We start from the raw sequence: 16,026 nt of genomic DNA, 5'->3' as shown, positions 1-16,026 counted from the left end.
CTGGCTGGCCGGTTCACGCCGTCTCTCCATACCGCGTCTCTCCGTCCCTCGCTCAGGTCGGCCTCGCGCTCGAACGCCGGACTCCGAACCGCCCTGCACCGGTCTGCTGCTGTTCACCACTTTCTCGTCGTCCACACCGCCGTGCGGCCATGCACCCCCAGCTCACGGAGAAGAAGCTAGGTTCGCACCCCTCTCGGCCGTGCGCCCGCCTACCCATACTCGTATGTGCCTGTGGGACTGACCGATCCCTCTCGTCCCTCTCAGTGTGCCTGCAGTTCATCCAGGCCCTTGAAGTCTGCCACTCCGACGGCGGCTGGCAGCGGTTTTTCGGCGGGTGCAACCAGGCGAAGCACGAACTCAATATGTGTCTCCGGAAAGAGGTCCGTGCATGCTCCCCTCCTCGCCGCCCCGCGCCGCCCCGCTCTGTCATCCATGACTAACCATGTCACGGTATTCGCCCACCCTCGCTTACGCGCGCCGTGCTCCCGCGTCAACCCTGCGTTCGCGGCGGCCAGCGAGTTGACCGCACGACGCGGAACCGTGAGCAGGCAAAGGAGAGGCGGGAGAAGATTGAGCAGGCATGGCAAGAAATCCGCGACGACTAATTAACCCGCTCGCTTCCGCGCCCGACCAGTGCGCGCGCAGCTTCCGATGCCGCCTTTCACGACGAGGGGATGTGCAAATACAAAGAAGCACCCGCTAGACCAAGCGCACCGCCCAGTCCTGACAATGCTCGCTGCTAATCCCGCGCGCCGTGCGACCTGGCTTGTTGACATGAGAGAATTCCCCCACAGATTGGCGGTACACCGTACGTGATACATTGCTACACATCCCCACTCGTCGTATCTGTACAATCATATATTCGCAATCTACGACCGCTTGATCGAGTTCTCATGCCTTGAGTGAAACAGTCGTCTGGGCCTTGGCTTCCACCGTCTTGATCTGGCCACCGGCGAAGTAGCTCACCGACGCCAAAGCCACCGTCCCGTTGGACACGTTCACGACGATCTCCCCACCCTCCATCTTCGCTTCCACGACCCCTGCGGTATCCTTGCCCCGGCCAGTTGGCACCTCCGTGTTGACGACCTGCCCCTCTTCCAACTCGTACACCTGAACCTCCAGCCCGACGCCGCCAAAGTCATAGTCCGGCTTCCCGATGTCGGCGGGTCCGAGGCACAGAAGCGCGCCCTGGCGGACCCAAACCGGGATCTCGTCGAGCGGAACGACCTCCTTGATCCAGATGGGCCCGACCTGCGTGCGCGAGGGGTGGAAGAGTGACGTCCACCGGCCCGCCGGGAGGTAATACTCCGACTCTTCACCGTCGGGCACAAATACGGGCGCGACGAGCAGCGAAGGGCCGAGCATGAACTGGCGGTCGAGGTAGTGTGCGGTGCGATCGTCAAGGAACTCGAGGAACATGGCGCGCTGCATGGGGTGGCCCTTGATGTGGCCCTCGAGTGACTAGAATGGAATTCAGATAGGGAGTCACTGATAGCAACGGATATACGAACCAGCTGGTATAGGTGCGGCATGAGCCTGTGCTTCATGTCAAGGAACCTTGCCATGTACACCGCAGCCTCTTCTCCGTATTGCCATGGAACACGGTAGGACATCGACCCGTGCAACCGCGAGTGGGAAGAAAAGAGGCCATAGGCAACCCAGCGATGATAGATCTCTGGTGGTGGGTGTCCCTGTACCCTTATTTAGGGACTGTTGGCACGCAGAGGAAGCCGACGACCTCACCTCAAACCCTCCAATGTCGTGGGACGCGAACGCGAAGCCGGACGCAGTGATGCTTAGATTGCCTCGTAGCGACTCGGCCATGGCTTCGAATGTCGATTCGCAATCACCGCCCCAGTGCTATCAGAGAAACCCACGTCATTGGATGGGCTAGAAACGCAGTTGCAGGCACGCTTACCACAGGGAACCTCTGTCCGCCGGCGTGGGCAGACCTTGCGAACACGATGGCCTCACCCTTGCCGAAGCGGCGCTCCAGCAGACGGAATACCATCTCGTTGTAAATGACAGAGTACTGGTTGTGCATCCGGTAGGGGTCTGAGCCATCGTGGAAGACCACGTTCGCGTGGGGGATGCGTTCTCCGAAGTCCGTCTGGCATGCCATGTAAGCCCGCACGAAGTCGGATGTCTGCTGTCCGCAGGGAAGCTTACCTTGAACGTATCAACGCCGAGGTCAACGAGAGCGTCCAGTTTCGCTTCGTACCATTCCCGCGCCTTTGGATGTGTGACGTCGACGACGCCTAGACCGGGCTGCCACAAGTCCCACCTGCCATCGCGGAACATCTAATCAATCCTGATATCGTATTCCCGGCGAAAATCACCTACTGCCATGGAGTGCCGTCCGTGCGTTTGATGAGATACCCACCCTCGACTGCCTCCTGGAAGATGGGAGAAAGTTGGGAGATGTACGGGTTGACTACGTGTACAGTGAGAGCACTATTGTAAGCAAAACAGGGTGACGTCCTGCGGCGGAAAGGACGTACTCCATACACAGATCTTCACGCCATATTTCTGCTTGATCTCGGCAAGATAAGCCTTGGGGTCAGGGAAGAAGTCCGGGTCAAATGTGAAGGAACACCTGTCCGTAATCAATGCGGAACAGGTTGTCAGAATCTGGAAGGAAAGCGTTGGGGAAACACTGAGGGACATACCACTCGTATTGCTTCATCCAGAAGCAGTCAAGATGGAAGACCCGGACCGGACATTTCCGTGTCTGCATGCCCTGCAGGAATCCAGCCACTGTCTTGTCATCGTACGAAGTAAGGAATGATGTCGACAGCCACAACCCGAAGGTCCAAGCGGGAAGGAGGCTACAGTACTCGTTAGCAGTGTGGACGCCTGAAGGAGACAAGCTCTTACGCAGGACGACCAGTCATGCGAGTGTAGCGATCTAGGATCTGCACGGCACGATGAGGCTAGATCCTGGTCGGGTTATTGATGGCGTACTTACCTCAAGCGGAGAAGGCCCGTAGATGATGAAGTACTCGAGAGCTTCTCCTGCGATGCTCACGCCGACCCGGCTGACCTTTTCGCTCCCAACCTCGACCTCGACCTCGCCCGGATGGTTGATGAAGACGCCATAGTTGCGGTTCGTGATGTAGAACGGTACGCACTTGTACGCCTGCTCACTGGACGTGCCCCCGTCCTGGTTCCACACGCTCACCGTCTGACCTGGTCATCCGCGCAGAAGTCGTCACCGCATGTCCTGCATCCAGCGCACACAGCCGGACTCGGAAGGAGCGCGACTCACCGTTCTTGACGAACGGCCCGAATTGCTCGCCCATGCCGTAAATAAGCTCACCCGGGGAGAGGTTGAGCTCGGAGTGGATATAGCGCACGTACTCGGGTGGCGCCTCCGGACGGGGGTTCGAGCTGAGGTCCGTCGCGAGACACGAGCTGTTGGACGCGCTCCGAAGCGTCCATTTGTATGGGACATCATAGATACCCTGGTGCTTGTAGCCCGCGGAAGTGAGGGTACGCGTGGGCGACTTGAAGGTGACCGTGTACGGGTTCTGAGTGACTTCGGCCGTGAGACCGCCGGAAGAGACCGTCCATGTGTTGTCTGTCTTGGAGAGAGATGCAGAAGGCACGGGAGGGTCGTCAGGGAACAGGGGAATGTCTGGAGTGGGGCTGATATGCTTGAAGTGCTCGATCTTGACACCGATCACGCCCTCAGTGGGTGAATGCACTCGAATGCTTATGACGGGGCCTGGGAGGTGCACGTTCAGGACGACCAGCTACGGGTAGATGAGGAAAGCATATACCCGCAAGGGTGTCCCCGCGATGGCGGATGGGCTTCGTGGAGACCTGGAAGTTGTAGCCATCGCCGTCAGGGAGGCCCTGGACGACCTGGAGGGCGTGGGCAGGTTTGACGCCGCCTTTGAGGAGCCAGAAGCCGTCGTTGAAGCGCATGTCAATGGGCTGGGGAGAGGGGATCAGGTGGTGAGGGGGAACGGGACTTTATAGTCTTCTAAAGGCGAAGGTGATCCTGGACGGGCCGCGGTCGGGGTGGGCTCGGTGCGGAGCATGGTGGTGGTCGGCCGGGAAGAGGGCCGGGCTGGAGCCAAAGGGGCGGCAGGGCGGCAGGGTCGTGCAGACTGAGAGAGCGATAATGAGATTAACTGAAATTAGACTTTGCACATGACGGCACCAGCAACTCTCGAGCTGGGCTTTACCGGCATCCCCAGGGCCGTGGCCGGGACGGGCATGCCGCACGCCAAGATCCGCATTTCCTATGGCGTGGATTCAGATGATGCGCGATATGAGTCTTCTTCACTTGAAATGGCGAGAGACGAGCGATGTGCATGTGGAGGTGGCCAGGCACGGGGTAAGGTTGGAGCAGGAGTGGAAGGTGGTGAGAGACAGAAGACACGGTCAGGACGCAGTCAAGTGACGGTGCAGGGCCGGGTGTTGCCGCTGCGTGCCGCCGGCTCCTCGCATTACATACGGAGAGATTTCTGCCTCGGTAGTCTGGTGATACAGGACTTGGAACTACTCACAAGCGGAAGTCTTGTGTTGATTCTTTCTGAAACAACGCTTCCACCCGCGTGCACGGGCCGGGCACAACGACGCGCAAGCTCGGCAGAACGGCGCGATCAGATCGAGTCATGTTATCCATCTCTTTTTATTCTCCCTCGTTCGCTCTGTTTCGGTGTCTTTCTTCACTACGGCCTGCAGCATGGATCCATTCCCCAATAAACTGTGGCTTGAAACACCTCTCATTCGCTCCACCCACCTCTCATCTCTCCTGGGAGCCAATATTTATCTGAAGCTCGACGTGAGCATTGATCCAGCACTGATTCTTCTCAGGTGCTTACCACAATGACAGAACCTCCAACCCGCCCAATCTTTCAAATCGCGCGGCATTTCCCACTACGCCCAGAACGCCTTCCGCGTCCACGGCCCCGACGTGCACCTCATCATCGCCTCTGGCGGCAACGCAGGTCTCGCCGCAGCTTGCGCCGCACACGCTCTCGGCGTCCGCTGCACCGTATTCCTTCCAGAATGGGCCGGCCAGGCTACCCTCGACTTCTTGCGCAAGCAGGGGGCCGAGGTCGTCAAGCGCGGCACCTTCTACTTCGAGGCGCTTGCACACGCGCGCGACGCCGTTGCCGCTGACCCCAAAGCGTGAGTACTTGAGTGCTCGTGCGGGTGTAGATCGGGTCCACAAGCTCACAACTGGCCCCGCAGGGTGATGGTACCTGCGTACGACGACCCGCTCTTATGGGAGGGCCACGCGAGCCTCGTCCACGAGATACGCCACCAGCTGCCGGAAGGCACGAAGCCTGCTGCGGTCTTCTGTAGTGTGGGAGGGGCTGGGTTGGCTGGTGGCATAATGACTGGCCTAAAAGCGGTAGGGTGGGACGACGGTGAGCCTCAACACGGAATGCACAGACAGGCGTACCTGATCTCTGGCGTAGTTTCTCTAGTCACGGTTGAGACGCACGGAGCCTCTTGCTTTTATCAGTCCTTATCCCTCAACGACGGTAAATTCCCTGGAGAGGTGAAAGAAAGACCGCCGCCGGAGGGGATTACAGCAGAGTTTGTCGCCGATGCGGATGTAACAGTAGCCCACGTTGCGAAGCTGACGTCGAAGGCAACGTCACTCGGAGCGTCTTCGCCCTCAGCACCGGTCGTTAAGATGGCATTGCAAAGGAGCGGAGAAGTGAAAAGCATCTGCATTCCGGATGAAATGGCGATGCAAGCAACTTCTCTATTTGCAGGTAAGGAAATAGTCGTTTTACGCGAGTGCAGAGATTTACTTCAAACTAAACCCTCCCTTTAGCCGACCACAAGATACTGGTAGAACTCGCCTGCTCCGCGACTCTTGCACCAGCATACAAGCCCGAATTGTTCAGGAAGCTAGTACCGCAGTCCGAGGCTCCCCCCACCGTCGTGCTGATTGTATGCGGCGGCTTCAACGTGACCTTGGCCGATCTTGAAGACTACAAGAATGTCGTTGGTGCGGATATTGCAGCTGGGGGAGTGTGGGAGGTCGCGTACAACGGTGCCAAGTTGACGGTTCCGAAAGCGCAGGCTTAGAAATAGAAGTTGAAGGGTGTGTGTTGCGTACAAGTACAGTGGATGATAGCGTAGAATTAACAGGATGTAATTACCATAGATGCACAGCGAACCTAGCCTGCCATTCCATCGAGGGTCTCAGACGAGCTGTACTCATGCACAGAAAAACGAGGACTCACGCCAGGGCCACCAGCTCCGACTCGACTTCTTTCGCTCCTCAGCATCCACCGCAGCCCTCGCCTCGGCTTCTCGCGCCATCTTTCGCTCCAAATTGCGCGCCTTGATCTTCGCGAGCTCCTCCTTCAGCGTGACGGAGTCCGTAGGTATGTTCTATTCAAACGCGGATCACTACACAGCGGATGTAGATTGCACCAAGCACCTACAGTGTTCAACCTCCCCTCAGGAGGAAATATCTTCTCTTTGTACTGCGGAAACGCATGCATAAACGCGCTGGAGGCATAACGACGTAGTGGTACGTACCGGAAGCACATTCTTCGCATACCAGTCAGGGTTGCCGTAGTGCAGGAGCATCACAACCGGAAAGAAGACATAGACTGAGAACTTGAACACCTCCAGATTAGGTCCTCCCATATCTTCCCGGATAGTCGTGTGAGAGTGAGAGGGAGAGCTCGAAAACCCGGAACAAGTCGCGTCGAGGGTGCAAGGGTGAGCGCTTGAGCGCCGGTGAGCAGCAGCCACAGACGCCCAAGAGAGGCGAGGCAGATCGAGACCGCATTTCTTCGTTCGCCACGTGCAGTGACACCGACGCAATACGGTACTTAGATGGTCGCCGTGTTTGACTTCCACTACTAATAACACTAGCACCAATGAATGGCATGCACGCTCGAGGGTATAAGTCATATGCGTTGCAAAAATCTCGTCTTATCCAGATGCAATCTGACTGAAGTGGGTACTATAAAAGAATATACACTGATCATACAAAATCGTCCAGCCCTCACGCGAAAAGCATCATGACAGAGGTCGCGCCCGCGAGCGCGAGCGCGCCGAGCGCGCCAGAAACACCGAGCGACAACGCAGCTGACGAGCCTCCCGTCGAGCCTGAGGAGCTGGTAGGGGCCGCCGTCGCAATCGCGCCGACGCCGCCAGAGACAAAGCCGTTGTCCTGGATCGTCTTCTCTGACGAGCCGACCTTGACCGCCGCCGACTGCCACGCCTGGGCAGTGTTGCCCGACGTGGGAGCGTTGATGGCACTGGGGGAAGTTTGTGTGAGTATGGCGTGATCAACGGGAGAGTACGGGCCATGGCGTACCCAACCATGCCGAGACCGCAGTGCGTGGGTGACTTGCAGAAAAAGTAGACGGCTGACGTGGAAATAGTTGTCAGAAAGGGCAGCGAGTGCACATCGAAGATGGCTGCTCACGTTCTTGGTCGTTGGTGACGTTGAGAGTGAACTGGACGCCGGCGCTCTGCAGGCCAGAGTCAAATCCGCCCTGAAGCGGCTGGCACGGGTTGTTGAAATCGCCCTGAGTGACGGAGTGGGGGATAGAACCACTATGGCGGAATGCATGTCAGGGCACTGGAAAGCAAGAATGGCAGCTTCTGTGCTCACCCAGGGAAGAAGAACGTGATCAGCGTGCCATTGGGGGCGGAGATGTTCGTCTGGTCGTAAACGAATTGGCCACCAGCTGCAACGTTAACCTGCGAGCAATCCCCGCCAATCAGTGTCGACGTTCTGCAAGCAGAACGGATCACTCACGTTGATCTGCGAAGATGTGCTCGGAGGAGCGGAGGGGGCAGCAGCAGCACTGGTGGTCTGGGCTGGACCAGGATTGCCGTAGATTTGCGGCGAAGCGACCGCGACGAGAGGGAGAAGCGCAAGCGTGAAAGCGGTCGTGAACATTTTCGTTGGTGGAGGGGGCGACGGGGGGTGTGGTGGCAAGTCTAGACGGAAGAGTGGACAAATGTGGTTGAAACCCGGAGTCAATGGGGTGAGGACTTGGGAGCGAGGGAACCTGAAGCTTTATACTTGGCATCCCGAGGGCCTGCTGATGCTTCCACCGTATTCATTCATGGCTGACTGTTCCCGCGGATGACAGCGGAACTGCGCGCCGCGGCAGTGTGGATGCTAGCACGCAGAGGCTGGCCGGCGTGAGTGAAACAGGCGGTCAGCCCGACGGCGGATGTGTGAGCGCATAAGGTGGGCGGACCGCGCGGAACCAATCGCGATCGGGACGGGCTGCAGTCACATCCGCGGGTTGTTTTTAGCCCCCAGGACATGTCGACAAGTCCGAAACGAATACTCACGCTGTACTCGATTGGATCCGGCCTGGCATTCGTCTTCCCTCGCGGATGGCGTGAAGTGAAGATTCACAGAGCGCTTTCTCCCACACCAGTGGGAACATTCTTGCTTTCCTGGCCCGGAGCGCGTTCCGCGGCGAGACCTCCGCACATCTGCCTCAGTGACGTGTCGCGGATGCAAATTCAGTAGCACCCTTGCGGCGCCCGTCAACGGAGATGGACGTAAAGTTGCATGGAAGGTAGGAGAGACCTACAATGACTCCACTGGGTTGGAAAGCCGTGTTTCGACTAGGCTTGTCTTCCATGGACCACGGCCATGGACGGTATCTGTCAGGACCTGCGCACAGTCAGTGGGCCTCGATGTCGGACCTATCAACGACGAGTCGAATTTTACAGAGGTGAGCATCGAGGATGATCTTGAACACCTGCCTGTTAGGGTTTCATCCTGCAGTGCGCAGTAACTTACGTATGACTTCCGCCTGGTTGCTCCTCGACACCTCGTGAGAAGCATCGAAGTGCTCCAGGGACCGGGGCCCCGAGACTGCGCATGCATCTCCGATTGCTGGCTCCGGTTTCATCTGGACGCCCCCCAGGGACGAAGAGAGCTGTTTGTGCTGTGGGAACCGTTCGCTGATAGAATGCCCGAGATATCCGGCGGGCGTGGGCGTTAACACGTCTGAACCCCAACAGCGCTTTCATGGTCGTGTTCTACAGGGAGACTGGAATATGTATGTACACCATGCAATAGGATCAGCAGCCGCACTCTACGTGAAGACCGCATCCTGACGGAAAATGTGCTGATGCTCACCGGTAGGGAGGTGGATGAGCAGAGTCACTTATAGAACGCCAAGTCCCTCTGTCCGACATGGATGGAACTTCGTGCTGGCAGCGCTCCGACACGGGAGTCCGGTACTGCCGTTCCGAGCCGGCGTCCAGATGCTGTCGCGCTGCTTGTGTCGTCTGGCGGCCAGACGAATGTTGGCTGGGAGCACAATCGCTGCGGACTGTGGATAGCATCTTTAGAGATGATAGAAGGGGATTAGAAGCCGCGCCTCGTCGAACCTGTGGGAGCGTCGAAATTTTGCCACCAAAAAGCATGAGCACGTGCCTGTCTCTCTGGCAACGAGAACAAGCAACAAGAAAATATGGCTCACATTGAGTCTCGTATACATAGGCCGCATGACAAAGGGGATGTTGGGGCCGATATGTACATAGTAGAGATTCAAGACTAGCAGCAGCCTACTGTCAGAGGGTGTGAACCGGTATGCCTCGATAACCGTTATTGACCACGCGGATGATCTGAGTGTGAGAAGACCGAGCACGCAATCTCCAGTCCGTATCGCCAGCTCGTACTTATCTCTTCCACGATACATAAACCTAGTATCAGCGCTGCAACGCCACGCCTGCTGCGGGCAAGCAATACCGAAGCGCTGTAGAAGCATCAGCGGATGACAGCGGGTTAGGGTGATGCTAACAACAACTGCTGCTTCAGCGAGAAGGACGTCTTGGAGTCTTGGAGTCAGGCCTGTTCAGCAAACGTTGTCTCGCCTTTTCGTCTATGGATCGAACAGCCTCATGGGAGCAAACCGATCCGCACGAGGTATTTCCAATAGCTAGTCCGTGTACAGAAACAACAGACTGCGCTGCAACAATGTCCAGTCAGCGTTCACATCTACGGACGACCAGAAACAGCACGCCGAACACTCACAGATACACATGAGCTTCCACGATTGTCATCTGCCGTCATGTTTCCCCCCCTCCCGCGCTCATCCGCTCCACTGCAAATTGCGTCCTTCTCACGCTCAACGTCCGCATGTTCACGAGTACGAGCGTGCCCGACGTCGCGAACTTTGGCAAGAGCACGATCCGGCATCTTTTCGTCAGCCGGTCGGCCTTGTCGTCCGCGTTGGGATCCCCCTCCGCCTCAACAAGCTTCGTGGCGAACTCGGGCTGATTGCCGACGGCGTAGATGTCCGGCGTGCGCGCCATGACGAACGGGTCTTTCGCGAAGTACGGGTGACACCAGAGCGTGTCGGGCGCCGTGGGCGCCATATGTCGCCAGCGGAGCGTTGCCTCCGTCAGGCCCATGCGAGAGATTGGCGGGGTCGGCACGTATTTGAACATGTCGTCCACGGGCTGTCCGGAGTGGACAAGCAGTGTGCGCGTAGCGGAGTCATCGACCCGTGACTTGGTCTTGGATGATGAAGCATCAGAAGGTCCGGCTGTTGAAGCTGTCGAGTCGTTTCTCTGGATGCAAATGTAGGCGGGGTTTGATTCGCAGTGGAAAGTGGCATAATGTGAAGCGCCTCCGAACATCGAGCGAGGAAGAGGTTGTTGGGGAAGGATAGTCGCGGCAGGGTCAGAGGCCCCAGGAAGGAGATGCACTGGCATGGAACTACAAACGTCCGTGAGGTGTTTTGCGAGGTTTTGCGCAGGGTTGGTGCTCATTGATATTGATTGCGTGTTCTTCCTTCCAGGCTGCAAAGAAGGAATCATCACATGCTGCAAATTTCCTGGGATAACATCAACACTCGTACCGATTTCTTCTCTGGCTCCCCGCTGAGGACACCCGTGGATGCGGCCATTGAGCCTAAAGCGTCGCCTGCAATTATTAATCGCGAGATTCGCGCTGCTTGGGATTGGTCATCCAGACCGCCTGCTTCGCCGGCCAGATACTCCGCGAGTATCTGAACCTGCCCGTCCGTTGGGTTCGCCGATCCGACTTCCAGGCCGGAAACCAGTGCTATCCACTCGTCCGGGGCTGAATCTATGCCAATGGATCAGGGACAAACACGCTAGGGTCGTGGGTATATGCGTACCACCCGTGTCCATGGAGTCGGACGCGCTCGAGGATGTCCGCCATGCGAGACCGGCGGAGGGCTGGGGCGCCATCTCTGGGAAACACAAGTCGACGACTTCGAAGTCGCCACTGCTGGTCTCCATACCGAGGGCTCCGAGGATTACACCGGTAACGAGGCATGTTGAGAGTATGCGGTTGCCTACCAGGCATATACGCCCAGACTCGTCTTCCAGCATCACGCTGTCCTTGTCGGAGTGGAACTTCTCCTTCGGAGGAGGGGCAGGAATAGATCGCTGAAAGGATATCAACAATTGGTGATGTTGGTCGAGCGGGAACTCACGTCTCGGGCAATGTCGTCAAGCACATTGGGTTTGAGTGGCATTTCCATGTACACCGTGCCAATCACGAAACACAGTTCCCCCCTCTCGACATCAAGCACGCGGGGAACGAACTTCGGCTTTCCTAAGAAGCCAGATACGCATAGAGCGGCCAACTGATGGCTTGCAGACGTACCTGCGAGCTCGTTCCATCTCCTCTTTGCCTGCTGCTCGACAAATCCCCTCAGCGCTCGCAGTCTCACGAAATACATGTTCGCGTATTGGTGTTTATACGACTTCTCCGATGGTTTGATGAGGAAAGATGCGTCTTCTGGGGGCGCGACTACGGTTGTTGGTGGACGCATGAGGGGGACCGCAGACGTCGGCCTGCCTCCTGGTAAGAGAACCGCTTGCACATACATAATTGCAACGCTCACAAGATGTCGGGTACTGTCATTATGTCCCCGTGGTTTTTCAACAGGAGATGGAGACGATGTGGTGGGTAGAGAATGGGACAGAGAGCTCGCTGTGGCTGAAGACGCGTCTCATGATGCATCTCCCGGACGCGTCGCGCGCGCGCGTCACGAGATTTTGGCTCTGTTTGGCTCCATGATCTCGGGATAACTTTGACTCACGACTTCGACCCTCTGCACTTGTAGTACTTGTACCCTTGGGCTCAGGGAAAATATTCAACTCCACGAGCAACCCGCAGTCCATACCGCCGCTATCACCGAAGCAAATCCCAGCGCTCCATCAGATGCCGTTGGATGTTAGTCAGTGGATAAATTCAATGATCAACGGCTGTAGCAACCGCCAAGGCATCTTCATTCGCTCGTCAGGTCCACCGGCCAGCATATGGAGTCGCGAAATCGCGCTCATGCCGTCAACAAGGCCCCAGAAAAAAGCGACCGTTACCTCAATCGAAACAAGCCTCGAGACGCCCACTCTGATAGCCGCGTCCATTCAACGCATGCCACACACGACTCCCAGACAAATTTTCGGCAACAGCAGACCAGAGGCTCCTGAGAAAGCAACGTGTGAAGACCACACGGAAAGCGTGAGCATGTCGCTACAGAATTAACAACGGTCTATGTGATACAGATCCAACAAATCGCCTGAAGCAACCCGAAGCCCGCACGAGTGGGGAGGATACACCCCCTCCGCGACGCGCAAGCACTCGCGCCACGCCCGCAGCATGTAAGCCAGCGCAGAGGCGTGGTTAGAATTCCGGTGCGCCCTGCGCACAGACCCTACGCCCGTATCCCGTATGCACACACTGATCTCAGCCCTCCTCCGCACACCGGTTGGATGGGTGATCGCGCGGTCTAACTCGCAAGCGGCGCGCGAGGGTATCTGCCAGCGCACGAGGGCCTCCCAAGGATCTTTAGCCCTTCAAACTGGGGGGACCTTTTGGGAGTACTGGGTCTGCGACTGGTACTACATGGGCAGAATCTGTGCCATGAGCGAGGCGTTTTTTCGTGAGAGAAAGGGAGGTAGCTTACGTCGACCATGGTCTTGTCGCGCGCCGACTCTTTTGTGGTGTCGATGCGTATGGCAATGTCGTTGCCACGGACGCGCTAGGTGAAACACACGATGAACAATGCCCTGTCTGTGTGGTGGGAAATTGGCGCATACCGAGTTGTAGGCACCGGCTGAAGGGGGGATGTTGTTGAGTGAGAGCGAGAGCTCACCCCGGCTCGATGAACCGTCACGCAGGCCCTTGCGCGCGTTGAGGGTAGCCATCAGCGAGTTGGAGTAGACTGGAAACGCGACGCGATCAGTACGCGGACACCGGCGGATGCATAGCTAACGGTACTCACGACGACCGATGAGGTAGTAGAATATGATGTAAATGAACGTGTCCGGCGCGGTAAAGAAGGTAATCAACGAGAGGCAAGCGCAAATGCCAGTGAGAAGTCCGGTATTGATTGCGAAGATCATCTATGCGAACGTGAGCCTTCCGGTAGCGATGATCATGTAAGAGTCACGTACCAATTTGTTGATGAGCGTGTTCGACCGGGAGAAGCTGGTCTTGGAGAAGTGCAGGATGACGCACAATGTTCCCGCGATGGCCATGTCCGACGTGGCGGCGAAGACATTCATGAGGATGGACTCCGTCTGCACAGGTAGCGTGAGTATGAGATGCGGAAGCAGGCCAATCGACAGAACATACCCGAATCTCACCGAGTTGCAGGTACGAGGTGATTTTGTAACTATAAAACCTGGTGAGATATCGAACACCACGGTGTCACTGTATACATACGCCTTGGAGAGGTAAGCTAGGAAGAATATCGTCAGCACGCCGCAGAACGCCATACCAAAGCTAGGCGCGTACATAGTGTCACTCCGAACTCCGCAAGCACAAGAGCGCCCTACAAGAAGCTAGCCGTAAGACGTGGAAGCTGCTAAACCAGATGTCCTATACTTACGACAGGAAGGACGAGGTATAGTTTGTGGTGGCTCAGGGTCCAGATGCGCATGATGAAGAACGACTGCACGAGCAACCCGGTGATGCCATTGAACAGCAGTTCCGTGATGATCCCACTGCAGTATCCTTTGAGCCCACGCGTATCGGCAAGAAGGCAAAACACTCACAGATCAGGCACCAACAGGTTCAACGGATTGGCATAGTTGGTGATCAGATAACTATAGACTGGATGTTCTAGAATCAGAGACAGTCTCGTACTGCACAGTACTATCCTGCTCACTACTCCAGATAACCAGCGCCTTGAAGAGGATGATTAGTGTCGTGGAAACCCGCGTGCACTGCAGCGAGCTCACCTGATGTGTTGAATCTGACAACCACACTGCGAGTACCTCCATACATACATACAATGTCAGTACGTGTGACAGACAGACCCACCCGTTGGAACGCACCAGTAGCTTTGTACCTTTGGGGTCGCTCCTGTAGTGCGAGAAGTAGAAGTACACCTGTGAGCAAGTCACTAGATGCTGTGTCAGTCCACGAAAGAGATGGCACAGGCGACACGACAAGCTCACCTCCGTACAGCCTGGAACGCACGCGCGTCAAAAGGTAAATGTCGGACTCCACCTCGGGCAAATATGCCTTCGCTCACATTGCGGAAAGGATGACGCCCATGAGGAGCGCCCCCATACTACCATAGACCTATTCAGCCAACGATCAAACGCGGCGAGAACACGGCACTCACGTTTGGTTCAAATCCATCGCCGCAAGCACAGCAGCACCCGCTGCAGCCTTCGCAGCCGCCGGGTCCGCGGCGGTCATATTATCGGTCGGGTCGGACATAGTGTGGGGCCGCGGGGATGAGGTGAAGGGAGGAGAGGGTCGGGATCGGTGAGGCCGGAAGACACGGGACGGGACGGCTTTTCATGTGCTGTACGCGGCGGGTCTTATATCCTCGCGTCTGCAAAAGAGCGAAGGTAGGCTTTGCCTGTTTGAGATCAGCGTCTTTTACCGGTGACTATCTCGCGTATAAGCTGGAGGCCGGTAGCGCCGAGCGCAAGGCGCGGCCGGCGCTGCCATCAGTCGCTACTTTCGCTTGGCCGGAAAAGTTGTAATCCCGCTGCCCGTCGTCCTTCGCAACATGCCCCAGGGCTGCCGACTCCGGGGACCATACAGTCGGGGAGATTTACGTTATGCTCCACATAGTATGAGTTGCCGAGTGTATACGACAGCTTACCTCTGAAGATCTTGGTACGGGGAGAGCGACATCGTGCGATGGTTGGAGGCCGCTTACTCGGTGCATATGATTAGTGTTGGACTGTTCACACGTTGCATGACGTTCAAGAACTGACCTCAAATCTTCTCCAGCATACCCGATGGCTCATCGAGACTCCACTTGATGTCCAGGTGTGATCCGGGATCTCAGCCTTGTACGCAGACTACGTACGGTGGATGTGATGCTATGGTTGGCCTCCGGCTGCAACATCAGAATCAGAGTCCGTTACTCCACAGATTCCGATCGAGTCTCGCGACCGTTCGTAGTTGATAATCACTGGACACGCAGGCCGCCGTGTACCAGTTACGGCAGTTGTGCGCAGACGCGTGGACCCAGGTGGACCTTATTATGAGACGTTAATGAGACGTCTAGTCGCCGATGAGTTGCGCTCACAATATTCTGTTGGTTGAATCTGTGCCAACCAAAGTTCCTGGAAGCTGACGAGGACAAGAACGCACGACATGTGGGTGTTCACAATTGCTTTGATGATAATAGCAAGGCTTTGGGCAAGCAAAATCACGCCGTTTCCTTGGAGAAGTGACGGTGTGGCGCGGAATAAGTTTCCATGGGTTCTGTTAAGAAGAAGGACTTGATTCGGAATATTCTGTAGGATGCTACCAGTATAGCATCATCTGAGTGTACTGAGTTCGGCCTACACTGAAAGCCGATACTAGGCGCTTCAACTTGACCGTTCAAAGCAAGCGTCATCGAAAGCCTTCGGTAGGAGAGACAGGATGGGAGCAGGTGAGAAGAGACCAACAGCCCGTTGGTTAACGGTACGTAAACACTGGTCTTGCGGACCACCTGTGGCAAAGCGGAGTTCGAACCACCCGGCTGGCACCGAGCCTAAAGCCTCTTGGTAACAGGCGCCCATCCCCTGAAACATGAGCCCAGGGCGGTCATATTTCCA

The 16,026-nt window shown here is 56.7% G+C and overlaps 7 protein-coding genes across 7 annotated transcripts; 2 read left to right on the top strand and 5 right to left on the bottom strand.

The window, feature by feature from the left end:
* Positions 1-149: 149 nt before the first annotated feature.
* On the top strand, positions 150-605 carry BXZ73DRAFT_37368 (UPF0287-domain-containing protein; the record flags this gene model as incomplete). The annotated part of the gene is made up of 2 exons (XM_048017984.1): positions 150-380; positions 516-605. 2 exons carry the CDS (start codon positions 150-152, stop codon positions 603-605), a joined length of 321 nt encoding a protein of 106 aa, XP_047884032.1.
* Positions 606-891: 286 nt separating this feature from the next.
* BXZ73DRAFT_95811 (alpha-glucosidase) lies at positions 892-3,930 on the bottom strand (the record flags this gene model as incomplete). Its single annotated transcript, XM_048026901.1, has 12 exons — positions 892-1,461; positions 1,512-1,691; positions 1,744-1,860; positions 1,919-2,110; positions 2,170-2,284; positions 2,344-2,434; positions 2,502-2,596; positions 2,670-2,828; positions 2,878-2,915; positions 2,969-3,189; positions 3,269-3,727; positions 3,783-3,930. 12 exons carry the CDS (start codon positions 3,928-3,930, stop codon positions 892-894), a joined length of 2,385 nt encoding a protein of 794 aa, XP_047884031.1.
* A 766-nt stretch (positions 3,931-4,696) lies between these two features.
* Positions 4,697-6,060, top strand: BXZ73DRAFT_86456 (tryptophan synthase beta subunit-like PLP-dependent enzyme; the record flags this gene model as incomplete). Its single annotated transcript, XM_048024213.1, has 5 exons — positions 4,697-4,795; positions 4,847-5,145; positions 5,209-5,387; positions 5,439-5,741; positions 5,804-6,060. The coding sequence occupies 5 exons, from the start codon at positions 4,697-4,699 to the stop codon at positions 6,058-6,060; spliced, it is 1,137 nt and encodes a 378-aa protein (XP_047884030.1).
* A 378-nt stretch (positions 6,061-6,438) lies between these two features.
* BXZ73DRAFT_37439 (uncharacterized protein) lies at positions 6,439-6,630 on the bottom strand (the record flags this gene model as incomplete). Its single annotated transcript, XM_048018005.1, has 1 exon — positions 6,439-6,630. One exon carries the CDS (start codon positions 6,628-6,630, stop codon positions 6,439-6,441), a length of 192 nt encoding a protein of 63 aa, XP_047884029.1.
* A 364-nt stretch (positions 6,631-6,994) lies between these two features.
* BXZ73DRAFT_95809 (uncharacterized protein) lies at positions 6,995-7,900 on the bottom strand (the record flags this gene model as incomplete). Its single annotated transcript, XM_048026900.1, has 5 exons — positions 6,995-7,250; positions 7,286-7,361; positions 7,421-7,551; positions 7,610-7,698; positions 7,757-7,900. 5 exons carry the CDS (start codon positions 7,898-7,900, stop codon positions 6,995-6,997), a joined length of 696 nt encoding a protein of 231 aa, XP_047884028.1.
* A 2,141-nt stretch (positions 7,901-10,041) lies between these two features.
* BXZ73DRAFT_37613 (DNA polymerase alpha/epsilon subunit B-domain-containing protein) lies at positions 10,042-11,837 on the bottom strand (the record flags this gene model as incomplete). Its single annotated transcript, XM_048018048.1, has 5 exons — positions 10,042-10,768; positions 10,828-11,059; positions 11,091-11,391; positions 11,439-11,560; positions 11,612-11,837. 5 exons carry the CDS (start codon positions 11,835-11,837, stop codon positions 10,042-10,044), a joined length of 1,608 nt encoding a protein of 535 aa, XP_047884027.1.
* Positions 11,838-12,807: 970 nt separating this feature from the next.
* Positions 12,808-14,683, bottom strand: BXZ73DRAFT_95807 (uncharacterized protein; the record flags this gene model as incomplete). Its single annotated transcript, XM_048026899.1, has 16 exons — positions 12,808-12,852; positions 12,918-12,992; positions 13,051-13,175; positions 13,236-13,356; positions 13,408-13,533; positions 13,589-13,628; positions 13,679-13,694; positions 13,751-13,787; positions 13,845-13,959; positions 14,011-14,068; positions 14,124-14,142; positions 14,197-14,232; positions 14,293-14,360; positions 14,416-14,426; positions 14,493-14,531; positions 14,586-14,683. 16 exons carry the CDS (start codon positions 14,681-14,683, stop codon positions 12,808-12,810), a joined length of 1,029 nt encoding a protein of 342 aa, XP_047884026.1.
* Positions 14,684-16,026: the final 1,343 nt, after the last annotated feature.

This window comes from Epithele typhae (assembly GCF_022376455.1).
Source record: "Epithele typhae strain CBS 203.58 chromosome Unknown BXZ73scaffold_1, whole genome shotgun sequence".
In the NCBI taxonomy this organism is placed as follows: domain Eukaryota; kingdom Fungi; phylum Basidiomycota; class Agaricomycetes; order Polyporales; family Epitheliaceae; genus Epithele; species Epithele typhae.
Note: the sequence above shows the minus strand (reverse complement) of the source record. Positions and strands in the feature narration are given on the sequence as shown.